The sequence below is a fragment of the Rhinopithecus bieti genome, unplaced genomic scaffold, assembly GCF_001698545.2.
Source record: "Rhinopithecus bieti isolate Rb0 unplaced genomic scaffold, ASM169854v2 scaffold_10589, whole genome shotgun sequence".
NCBI lineage: Eukaryota > Metazoa > Chordata > Mammalia > Primates > Cercopithecidae > Rhinopithecus > Rhinopithecus bieti.
In genome coordinates, this window is record NW_016807065.1 from 3,620,267 (window position 1) to 3,632,491 (window position 12,225).

General features: G+C 51.2%; 1 protein-coding gene across 2 annotated transcripts; it reads left to right on the forward strand.

Moving 5' to 3' along the window:
* The first annotated feature begins 1,754 nt into the window (after positions 1-1,754).
* Positions 1,755-8,404, forward strand: CD70 (CD70 molecule). Of its 2 annotated transcripts, none has more exons than XM_017880064.1 (3): positions 1,755-2,066; positions 3,119-3,152; positions 7,849-8,404. In XM_017880064.1, exons 1-3 carry the CDS (start codon positions 1,905-1,907, stop codon positions 8,235-8,237), a joined length of 585 nt encoding a protein of 194 aa, XP_017735553.1. In that variant the 5' UTR covers positions 1,755-1,904; the 3' UTR covers positions 8,238-8,404. The 2 variants fall into 2 exon arrangements, with proteins under 2 accessions (XP_017735553.1, XP_017735554.1); XM_017880065.1 differs by lacking the exon at positions 1,755-2,066 and adding an exon at positions 2,434-2,637 and having other exon boundaries at positions 7,849-8,385.
* Positions 8,405-12,225: the final 3,821 nt, after the last annotated feature.

A 12,225-nucleotide genomic window follows, 5' to 3' on the forward strand; every position in this document is an offset into this window, starting at 1 on the left:
GCCTCCTTCTCTATGTGTCTCTTTTCTCTCCACCTGAGGGCCCTCTCTAGCCTCCTTCTCTATGTGTCTCTTTTCTCTCCACCTGAGGGCCCTCTCTAGCCTCCTTCTCTATGTGTCTCTTTTCTCTCCACCTGAGGGCCCTCTCTAGCCTCCTTCTCTATGTGTCTCTTTTCTCTCCACCTGAGGGCCCTCTCTAGCCTCCTTCTCTATGTGTCTCTTTTCTCTCCACCTGAGGGCCCTCTCTAATCCAGGATGACCTCATTTAACCCTAATTACATCTGCAAAAAACCCCTAATTTCTAAATGAGGTCATATTCTGCAGTTCCAGGTGGCCATGAATTCTGGGAGGATGCTGTTAACCCACTACAGCCATCAAGAACAGGAGCGGGGGCCTGGGTGTGGTGGCTCACACCTGTAATCCTGGCACTTTGGGGAGGCCTACGCAGGAGGATCACTTGAGCCCAGGAGTTTGAGACCAGCCTGGTAACATAGTAACACCCCATCCTCTACCAAAAAAAAAAAAAATTTAATTAGCCAGGCATGATAGCGTGTGCTTGTAGACCCAACTATGCAAAAGACTGAGATGGGAGGGTCACTGAAGCCCAGGAGTTTGAGGCTGCTGTGAACTGTGTGGCGCCACTGCACTCCAACCTGGGCAACAGAGCAACACTCTGTCTCTAAAAATATTCATTTAGTCCGGGTGCGGTGGCTCACGCCTGTGAGCACTTTGGGAGTGCTCTTTTCTGGCACTTTGGGAGGCCGAGGCGGGTGGATCACGAGGTCAGGAGATCGAGACCATCCTGGCTAACATGGTGAAACCCCATCTCTACTAAAAATACAAAAAAATTAGCCAGGCTTGGTGGCGGGCACTTGTAGTCCCAGCTACTCGGGAGGCTGAGGCAGGAGAATGGCGTGAACCCAGGAGGCAGAGCTTGCAGTGAGCCGAGATCACATCACTGCACTCCAGCCCGGGCAACAGAGCCAGACTCTGTCTCAAAAAAATAAAAATAAAAAAATAAAAATATTAGTTTAATTTAACTTTAAACAAAAAAGCAGGAGGTTTCCAAGAATGCAGGGGATAACTGACTGGGAGCGGTGGCTCACGCCTTTAATCCCAGCACTTTGAGAGGCCAAGGCGGGCGGATCACCCGAGGTCAGGAGTTCAAGACCAGCCTGGCCAACATGGTGAAACCCCATCTCTACTAAAAATACAAAAAATTAGCCAGGCATGATGGCGCGCGCCTGTTAATCCCAGCTACTCGCGAGGCTCAAACAAGAGAATCGCTTGAACCCAGGAGACCGAGGTTGCAGTGAGCTGAGATGGCGCCACTGCACTCCAGCCTGGGCGACAGAGGGAGACCTCCGTCTCAAAAAAACAAAACAAAACAAAACAAAACAAAAAATGCAGGTGATGGGTACACGAATATTTGGGGAGCACCCCCAATTCTTGGATGCTTGCTGTACCCCCAGTGCACAGAACACAGTCTAGTCCCTCACAAATGTGCAGTGGAAGTTTGTTGAATAAATGAATGGGCCCCGGAAGAATGAGGTGGAGAGGGAAATAGGAAGATTGGGTGTCTTCTGCCTGAAGATCGGGCGGGGAGGGGTTGGGGACAGGCAACTCTGCGGCTCACCCGAGGCCACTGCCTGGCCCATCCGGCAATCACCTCCACCCACTGTAAGAGCTGCAGACTGTTGGAGGGAATTTCCCCTCGCCAATCGTTCAAGTCCCTCCCCTCGACCGGCCGGACATCCCCAAAGAGGGGCAGGCTGGTCCCCTGACAAGTTGAGGCAAGTAGACGCCCAGGAGCCCCGGGAGGGGGCTGCAGTTGCCTTCCTTCCTTCTCCGCAGCGCTCTGCGCCCTCCTCGCCCCGCCTGCGCTAGCGGAGGTGATCGCGGCGGCGATGCCGGAGGAGGGTTCGGGCTGCGCGGTGCGGCGCAGGCCCTATGCGTGCGTCCTGCGGGCTGCTTTGGTTCCATTGGTCGCGTGCTTGGCGATCTGCCTCGTGGTCTGCATCCAGCGCCTCTCACGGGCTCAGCAGCAGCTGCCGCTCGAGTCACTTGGGGTGAGTGAGATAGAAAGTTGGGAAGAAGGCCGGGCGCGGTGGCTCAAGCCTGTAATCCCAGCACTTTGGGAGGCCGAGACGGGCGGATCACGAGGTCAGGAGATCGAGACCATCCTGGCTAACACGGTGAAACCCCGTCTCTACTAAAATACAAAAAACTAGCCGGGCGAGGTGGCGGGCGCCTGTAGTCCCAGCAACTCGGGAGGCTGAGGCAGGAGAATGGCGTGAACCCGGGAGGCGGAGCTTGCAGTGAGCTGAGATCCGGCCACTGCACTCCAGCCTGGTAGACAGAGCCAGACTCCATCTCAAAAAAAAAAAGAAAGAAAGTTGGGAAGAAAACATCCCAACTTATTCCGGCAGAGAATACGGAGAGGGGCGGAGGGACCGTGAGGCGCGTGACAGAAAAGACAAAATCAGAATGAGATGGGTACAAAGAGGCCAGGGAGGAAGATCTGGTAGGGCAGAAACAGAGACCAGAACAGGGAGGCAAGGCGGCGACCAGCTGCGCGGTGTAGGGGCTCCGAGAGAGTCACCCTGCCAGGAGGTACAGGGAGATCCCAGGATGGGAAAGGTAGGCGCACATGGAAATGGAAGATGACTCGGCTCTGGTGTTCCCCGGCAGGCTGACTCAGAGGGTGCTGGGGGCTTCACAAGGCTGGGCGTGGGGGCTCCCTGGGGCCTCCTAGGACGGGATGGCCCCAGCCACTCGCTCCGGGTGGGGGAGGGATCCCCTTGGGGACCGCGCCGGGCACCTTTGCAGCTGAGAGAGTCCGGTGCGCGCGGTGCACTCGCGCCCAGTGACATACAGGAAAACGATTCGGGAAACTAAGAAGTTATTTTGAAGGTCTCGACTTTACGCTCCCCGCTGGTTCAGACCTGCTTCCTCTTTAAGAAGTCTTAAAAGTAAATAAAATCAAATGAAGTCACCCGTGCGCGCCGTGGGATGAGAGGTGGAAAGGAGGATGGACAGAGAGAAGAGAGCTCCTGGCACGGGGGACACATAGAACCTCTCTGCTTACGTCCGTGCTCTGTTTTCTGGTCTTTTCTTCCAGTGGGACATAGCTGAGCTGCAGCTGAATCATACAGGTAACACGGGGGACGTGGAGGGACGGGGAGAAGAGACACAGAGAGAGAAGGAAGGAGAGACAGAAGGACAAGTGGGGAGAGACAGAGAGAAAGAGACACAGAGAGAGACGGAGGGAGAGAGAGAGGGAGAGACAGGGAAGGAAACAGAGAAGAGGAGACAGAGAGAAGAGAGACGGAGAGGGAGGGAGAGGCCAAGAGAAAGGGAGGGAGAGACAGCGAGAAACAAAGACACAGAGAGAGACAGAGGGGACAGACGGAGACAGAAGAAGACAGGGAAAGAAATAGAGAAAGAAACAGGGAGAGACACAGGAAGAGAGAGCAAGGGAGAAAGAAAGAGAGAGGGAGAGAGAGAGAAAAAAAGAGATAGAGGAGACGGAGAGAGAGAGGGAGGGAGAGACAGAGAGGAACAGTGAATGAAAACCAGAGAGGCGGCCGGGTGTGGTTGCTCACGCCTGTAATCCCCAGCACTTTGGGAGGCCGAGGGCGGTGGATCACTTGAGCCCAGGAGTTTGAGATCAGCCTGGCCAACATGGTGAAACATCGTCTCCACTAAAAATACAAAAATTAGCTGGGCGTGGTAGCAGGTGCCTGTGATCCCAGCTACTCGGGAGGCTGAGGCAGCAGAATCGCTTAAACCTGAGAGGCCGAGGTTGCAGTCAGCCGAGATTATGCCGCTGCGCTCCAGCCTAGATCACAGAAGGAGATTCCGTCAAATAAATAAGTAAACAAATAAATAAATGAAAGGAAAGAGAAAGAAAAGAAAGAGAAAGAAAGAAAGAGGGAGGGAGAGAGGGAGGGAGGGAAGAGACAGAGAGAGGAAGAAAGGAAGAAAGAAAGATGAAAGAAGAAAAAGAAAGAGAAAGAAAAGAAAAGAAAGAAAGAAAGAAAGAAAGAAAGAAAGAAAGAAAGAAAGAGAAAGAAAGAAAAAGAAAGAAAGAAGAGAGGAGAATGGCAGAGATAGAGAGGAAGAGACAGAGGGGGGAAGAAGAGAAAGAGGGTGAGGGAGAAAGAGAGATCATGCCCAAGAGAAAGAGGAAAAGGGAGAGAATGAGAGAGATCGAGAGAGAGAGAGAGAGAGAGAGAGTGAGAGAGAGAGAGAAAGAGAGAGAGAGAGAGAGAGAGATGGGGCAGGTGTGTGTTTCTGGGCATCCGCTACCTTTCTCTCTCTTTCGCTCGCAGTCCTTCACATTCGATCTCCTCCCTTAGAAGAATCAAAGGGATTTTGTTAGTAAACAAAAACGCTCGCAGGAATGGCTACCCTTCCTCCATTCATGCCACAAGCACTAATTATACATCTGCAGTGGGCAGGCCTTGTTCCGGTGCTGCGCACAAAACAGACAGAAATCCCTGCCTGGTGAGCTTCCCTTCTACTATTACTCCTACCCAGGAGGAGATGACAAAAGATAAAAATGAACATGTGAGAAACAGAACAATGCCGCATAGAGTAAAACAGGCCAAGAGCAGGTTTTAGAGAAAAATCAGGCAAGGATGTGGGTGGGGAATCTGGGCGTGCCAGGGTTGGGGTTCTCATTTAAAGTGGAGTCGTGGCGGTGGGGGGCAGGGGGTCTCTGAGTGGGTGGCATCGGCAAGAAGCCTTAAGGGAGATGAAATGAACCGTTCTGCGCTAGGTGAGAATATGTCTCCTCCCAGCCTCTCTCGAACACTTCTTCCTCTTCTGTTTTTCCACGGTTCATCCCCAGAGACTAATATCACTGCAGGCTTGTTCCTTCCATTTTGTAATGGAAAGGACCTTTGTTTCTCTCTCTTCTCCTTGGGTCTCTGACCCCTGATCGATCTCTCTCTCTCTCTCTCTCCCCCCTATATTTTTCCTGTAATTTGGTCTTGAGGCCCCTTTCTGGAGGGTGACTGTAAACTCTAGCCCCGCATCGACGGGGCACCGGGCGTGACCGTGCGTGTTGACAGTATCTTTCACATGACCGTTCTTTCTTCTGGTGGATGATGTCATGCCTAAGTGTCTGACAGGGGACCAGGTGTCACTCTTACAGGAAATTTGCAAAGCCTGGTAAACAATACAGGAAATTTCCAAAGCCTGGTAAACAACCTTGTGGCTCCTGTTTGACCTGTGTTCAGTTCCTTCCTAACAAGACAGCCAGTGTCCAGGAGAGCCTTGAGTGAAAAGGAGAGTGAGGCTCAGGTGTGTCAGTCAGATAACACACGGAGACAGGAGACGCTGCGAGAAACACGTGAAATACGGCCGAGCACCGTGGCTCACGGCTATGATCCCAGCACTTTGGGAGGCTGAGGCGGGAGGATCGCTTGAGCCCAGGAGTTCGAGACCAGCTTGCAAAACATAGCAAGACCACCATCTCTAGAACAAAATTTTGAAAATTAGCTGGTCATGGTGACGCACGCCACTTCCCAATGACTCAGGAGGCTGAGGTGGGAGATAGCTTGAGCCCCAGAGGCTGAGGCCGCAGTGAGCTATGATTGCACCACTGCACTCCAGCCTGGGTGACAGGGTCAGACACCGTCTCTCAAGAAAATAAAGATCCTAGAGAGAGGAGGGCCAACGGGAAGGTGTGGGAGCTCTCTGAGACACTCAACCAGCAGGTAGAGAGCAAGAAAAAGAAAGGGACCTGGGAGCCAAAGCTTTTATTGGGGTTCAGGGTGTTACCCGAGCAGGCTTCCCTTGGGGAATTCTCTGGCGCTGTCTCTCGTGCGCTCTCTCGCGCATCCTCTCTCTCGCTCTCTGGCGTTCTCTCGTGCGCACGCTCCCTCTCACTCTCAGGCACTCTCGCTCACTCTCTCGTGCACTCTCTCGAGCTCTGTAGGTCTCGTCCTCTCTCACACACACTCTCTCTCTCTTGCTCTCTCTCTCTCTCTCATGCTGTCTCTCGCACTGTCTCCTCTCCTTCTCTCGCTCTCTCGTGCTCTCTCTCTCGCTGTCTCGTGCATGATCCCTCAAGCTCTCTCGTCCTCTCTCTCACGCACACTCTCTTGCTCTCTCGTGTTCTCTCGCACTCTCTCATGTTCTCTTGCACTCTCTCGTGTTCTCTCTCTCAAGCACTCTCTGGAGCTCTGTCTTGCTCTCTCCTGCTCTCTTACTCTCTTACTCTCTCTTACTGTCTCTTACTCTTCTTACTCTCTCATGCTCCTCGTGCTCTCTGTCACTCTCCATGCTCTCTCGCTCTCATGCCACTCTCCTCGCTCTCAATGCACTCTCTTGAGCTCTCTCTTGGCTCTTCTCTCTCTCATGCCCTCTTGTGCTCTCTTACTCTCTCTGGCTCTCTCATGCTCTCTCACTTCTCAAGCTCTCTCGTGCTGTCACTCTCATGTCCTCTCTCATGCCCTCTCATGCACTCTCCGAGCTCTATCTTGCTCTCTCTCTGTCATGCCCTCTCGTGCTCTCTTAATCTTACTCTCCCTTACTCTTTCTTGCTCTCTCTTGCCCTCTCTCACTCTCATGCACTCTCTCGAGCTCTCTCTTGCTCTCTCTCTGTCATGCCCTCTTTTTTTTTTTTTTTTTTTTTTTGAGATGGAGTCTCGTTCTGTCTCGCCCGGGCTGGAGTGCAGTGGCCGGTTCTCAGCTCACTGCAAGCTCCGCCTCCCGGGTTTATGCCATTCTCCTGCCTCAGCCTCCGAGTAGCTGGGACTACAGGCGCCCGCCACCTCGCCCGGCTAGTTTTTTGTATTTTTTAGTAGAGACAGGGTTTCACCGTGTTAGCCAGGATGGTCTCCATCTCCTGACCTCGTGATCCGCCCGTCTCGGCCTCCCAAAGTGCTGGGATTACAGGCTTGAGCCTCCGCGCCCGGCCTGTCATGCCCTCTTGTGCTCTCTTACTCTCTCTGGCTCTCTCATGCTATCTCTCTCATGCTCTCTCACTCTCTCGTGCTCTCTCGTGCTCTCTCACTCTCTCATGCACTCCCTCAAGCTCTCTCTTGCACTCTCTCTCTCTCATGCTGTCTCATGCTGTCTTACCAATCTCTGGCTCTCTCCTGCTCTCTCACTCTCTCTGGCTCTCTCTCGCATGCTGTCTCATGCACTCTCTCTCAAGCTTTCTTGTCCTCTCTCTCACACACACACTCTCTTGCTGTCTCTCTCTCATGCTCTCTCCTGCTCTCTTACTCTCTCTTGCTCTCTCATTCTCTCTGTCGCTCTCTCATGCATTCTCTCTATATATATCACTCCCTCCCCATCTGTCTCTACCCTTGTCTCTGTTTTTTTTTTTCTCTCTCTCTCTCTCTCCTGGTATCTCTTGGTCCCTCTCTCTACACCTCTCCCCTTACCCCTCTCTCCTTCCCTTTAGATCTCTAACCTTCTACTCCCCTCCTTTTCTTTTTTTTTTTTTTTTTTTTGAGACAGGGTTTCTGTCACCCATACTAGAGTACAGTGGTGTGATCATAGCTCACTGCAGTCTCATCCTCCCAGGTTCAAGCGATCCTCCAGCCTCAGCCTCCTCCCAAGAGTAGCCAGGACCACCACACTTGGCTAACTTTTTATTTTTTGTAGAGATGGGGTCTCGCCATGTTGTCCAGGCTGGTCTTGAACTCCTGACCTCAGGTGATCCACCCGCCTTGGCCTTCTAAACTGCTGAGATTTCAGGCATGAGCCACCATGTCCAACCTATCCCTTGATCTCTAACTCTCGATCTCTATATCTGACTTTCTCTATGACCCCCTGTGCCTCAGTTTCCCTAAAACTTCATCCTCTCATCCCTCTAACCCTGTGCCCTAGGACCTCAGCAGGACCCCAGGCTATACTGGCAGGGGGGCCCAGCACTGGGCCGCTCCTTCCTGCATGGACCAGAGCTGGACAAGGGGCAGCTACGTATCCATCGTGACGGCATCTACATGGTCCACATCCAGGTGACGCTGGCCATCTGCTCCTCCACGTCAACCTCCAGACACCACCACCCCACCACCCTGGCTGTGGGAATCTGCTCTCCCGCCTCCCGTAGCATCAGTCTGCTACGTCTCAGCTTCCACCAAGGTTGTACCATTGCCTCCCAGCGCCTGACGCCCCTGGCCCGAGGAGACACACTCTGCACCAACCTTACTGGGACACTTTTGCCTTCCCGAAACACTGATGAGACCTTCTTTGGAGTGCAGTGGGTGCGCCCGTGACCACTGCTTCTGATTAGGGTTTTTTAAATTTTATTTAAGTTCGAGAGAAAATGTTTACACACAGGGGTCACCTGGGGTGGGAGTCGGGGTGGGGTGGCGGGTAAGACAAGGGAGGGCATCAAGTTTTTTCTGTCTTTTCATTTTCCTATTAAAAAATGCAAAAATCAGCCGGGCATGGTGGCATGCATCTGTAATCTCAGCTACTCGGCCGACTGAGGCAGGAGAATCGCTTGAACCCTGGAGGTGGAGGTTGCAGTGAGCCAAGATTACGCCACTGCACTCCAGCCTGGGCGACAGAGCAAGACTCTGTCTCAGAAAAAAAAAAAAAAAAGTTCTTGGTTAGGGATGTTTGAAGAATAGAGGAAGCAGTCTGGGCACGGTGGCTCACACCTACAATCCCAGCACTTTGGGAGGCTGAGGAAGGCAGATCATTTGAGCCTCAGGGTTCAAGACCAGCGTGGGTAACATAGTGAGACAACCATCCCTACAAAAAGTACAAAAATTAACCAGGTGTAGTGGTGTGCTAGGCCAAGCTACTCGGGAGGCTGAAATGGGAGGCTGGGTAGAGCCCGGAAGGTCAAAGGCTACAGTGAGCCGTGATCATGCCACTGCACTCCAGCCTGAGCAAAAGAGTAAGATTCCCTGTCAAAAAAAAAAAAAAAAAAAAAAAAAAAAACTCCTGTTTTCTCCTTGGTGCCTCTATTTGACAAGAGAGGAAACAGAGATCACTTTGGGTGACTGTCCCTCAAAGCAGACACTGCAAAATACCTAACAAGTTGGGAGGCCAAGATGGGTGGATCACTTGAGATCAGGAGTTCCAGACCAGCCTGGCCAACATGGTAAAACTCCGTCTCTATTAAAAATACAAAAATTAGCCATGCATGGTTGAGGGCGCTTGTAATCCCAGCTACTCAGGAGACTGAGACAGGAGAATCACTTGAACGCAGGAGGCGGAGGTTGCAGTGAGCCGAGATCACGCCATTGCACTCCAGCCTGGTGACAGGTGTAGCAAACCACCATGACACACGTTTACCTATGTAACGGAACTGCACATCCTGCACATGTACCCCAGAACTTTAATAATAATAGTAATAAAAGATCACTTGAGGTCAGGAGTTCAAGACCAGCCTGGCCAACCTGGCGAAACCTCACCTCTACTGAAAATACAGGGTCTTGCTCTGTCACCCAGGCTACAGTGTGGTGGCATGATCGTGTCTCACTGCAGCCTCAAACTCCTGGGCTCAAGTGATCCTCCCACCTCAGCCTCCCAAATAGCTAGGACCGCCAACACAGGCCACCACACCCTGGCTTTTTTTTTTTTGGTTTTGAGATGAGTTCTCATTACATTGCCCCAGTTGGTCTCAAACTTCAGTCTCCCGAAATGCCCCTCTTCCCGCCTCCGCCTTCCCGAGTGCTGGGATTACAGGCATGAGCCACTGCACTGGACCTCAAATACATTTTGGAACCCAGAACTTTCCAATATTTGAAAATGTTGTACAGGATTAGACCATCTTTTTTTTATTATTTTATTTTGAGATGGAGTCTCGCTCTGTTGTCCAGGCTGGAGTGCAGTGGTGCAATCTCATCTCACTGCAACCTCCACCCACCCAGGTTCAAGTGATTCTTCTGCCTCAGCCTCTCAAGTCTGGGACTACAGCAATCCGCCACCATGCAAATTTTTCTGTTATTAGTAGAGACAGGGTTTCATCATGTTGGCCAGGATGGTCTCGATCTCTTGACCTCGTGATCCACCTGCCTCGGCCTCCCAAAGTGCTGGGATTATAGGCGTGAACTACTGCGCCCGGCGTTTATACCATCTTTTATGCCTCACTTCAGCGAGGTTGGGACAGCATTTTGTAATCAAACACCATACCTATTTTTTTTTTTTTTTTTTTTTTTTTTTTACAATGAGAAGTGTTAACATTAACATTAAGTGGGATAAAAATCAAGACTACAGGCCAGGCGCAGTGGTTCATGCCTGTAATCCCAGCACTTTGGGAGGCCGAGGTGGGCGGATCACCTGAGGTCAGGAGTTCAAGACCAGCCTGGTCAACATGGGAAAACCCCGTCTCTACTAAAAATACAAAACAGCTGGACATGGTGGCCGGCACCTGTAACCCCAGCTACTCGGGAGGCTGAGGCAGGAGGATCACTTAAACCCAGGAGGTGGAGGTTGCAGTGAACCAAGATCGTGACATTGCACTCCAGCCCGTGTGACAAGAGCGAAACTCCATCTCAAAAAAAAAAAAAAAAATCAAGACTACAATTACCAGCCTGGCTAACATGGTGAAACCTCATCTCTACTAAACATATAAAAATTAGCTGGGTGTGGTGATGGGCACCTGTAATCCCTGCTACTAGGGAGGCTGAGACAGGAGAATCTCTGGAACCCACGAGGTGGAGGTTGCAGTGAGCTGAGATAGTGCCACTGCACTCCAGCCTGGGTAACAGAGTGAGACTCTGTCTTAAAAAAAAAAAAAAAAAGACTACAATTAACAAAAAGTTAGTTCAGGTCAGAGATTGCCGCCAAACAATTTACCAAAACGACTTGATTTCCAGGGCTTTTTGGATTTTGGAATTGGGGACTCAAAAGTAAAGTCAAATGCTCCTGACGGCATTTAATATGGACTGCACACCGTTTTAACACATTAACTCAGCTCATGTTCATGCAAGACTTACAAACCTGGAGGAATCGTCATCACCCCATTTCACAGATGAGAAAAACAGAGGCGCAAAACGTTAAGTCATCTGCCCAAAGTTACTGGTTTTGTAACTGCTGGGGCCTCTGTATTTAACAGTTAAGGAAAATAGTGGCAGAAAACCTGAGTCACAAGCCCAAGGCAATTCATCTACACAGTAGTGGACTCGGGATTCCAACCCAGATAATCCCGCGTCTTGCATCCTTGCTCTCACCTCTAGAGGGGGAAGTGAGAGGGGCGGTGTGGGGTGTCCCCAGCTGAGGGGGAGGGGAAGTGAGACCCACACACCGCCCTCCCCCACAAATCTAGCCCTGCAGCCCCTCTCCATCCTTACCTGGACTCAGGACCATGCATCTGGAAAAGCCACAGACACTCGACGCCAGCTTGTGAAAGTAACCGGGAGGGAGGCTGTACCCTGCAAAGCCACAGGGAAGGGGCCGCCCAAGACCGTGAGAACCCACCACTTACATCAGCGTGACCTGGATGTGAGACACGGAGTCAAAGGAGATTATCTGGCAGCTTTTTAAGATTTGACTGCCTGACTATTCACAATAGCCAAGACTTGGAACCAACCCAAATGTCCATCAATGACAGACTGGATTAAGAAAATGTGGCACATATACACCGTGGAATACTATGCAGCCATAAAAAAGGTGAGTTCATGTCCTTTGTCGGGTCATGGATGAAGCTGGAAACCATCATTCTGAGCAAACTATCTCAAGGACAGAAAACCTAACACTGCATGTTCTCACTCATAGGTGGGAATTGAACAATGAGAATACTGGGACACAGGGTGGGGAACATCACACACCAGAGCCTGTAGTGGAGTGTGGAGTTGGGGGAGGGGGGAGGGATAGCATCAGGAGAAACACCTAATGTAAATGACGAGTTAATGGGTGCAGTAAACCAACACAGCACAGGTATACGTATGTAACAAAACTGCACGTTGTGCACATGTACCCTAGAACTTACAGTATAATTTTAAAAAAAGATTTGACTGCCTGGCCAGGCACAGTGGCTCACGCTTGTAATCCTAACACTTTGGGAGGCCGAGGCGGGCAGATTGCCTGAGCTCAAGAGTTCAAGACCAGCCTGGGCAATATGGTGAAACCCTGTTTCTACTAAAATACAAAAAAAAAAAAAATTAGCCAGGCATGGCGGCATGCGCCTGTAGTCCCCATGGCTGATGCAAGAGAATTGCTTTAACCCAGGAGGCAGAGGTTGCAGTGAGCCAAGATCGAGTCACTGTACTCCAGCCTGGGTGACAGAGAGACACTCCATCTCTAAAA

Bases quoted from the DNA above. Each gene is read 5' to 3' on its own strand.
- CD70 (XM_017880064.1), top strand. From the start codon at position 1,905: ATGCCGGAGGAGGGTTCGGGCTGCGCGGTGCGGCGCAGGCCCTATGCG. The intron at 2,067-3,118 runs GTGAGTGAGATA...CTTTTCTTCCAG, and splicing joins TGCCGCTCGAGTCACTTGGG to TGGGACATAGCTGAGCTGCA. The intron at 3,153-7,848 runs GTAACACGGGGG...CCTGTGCCCTAG, and splicing joins GCTGCAGCTGAATCATACAG to GACCTCAGCAGGACCCCAGG.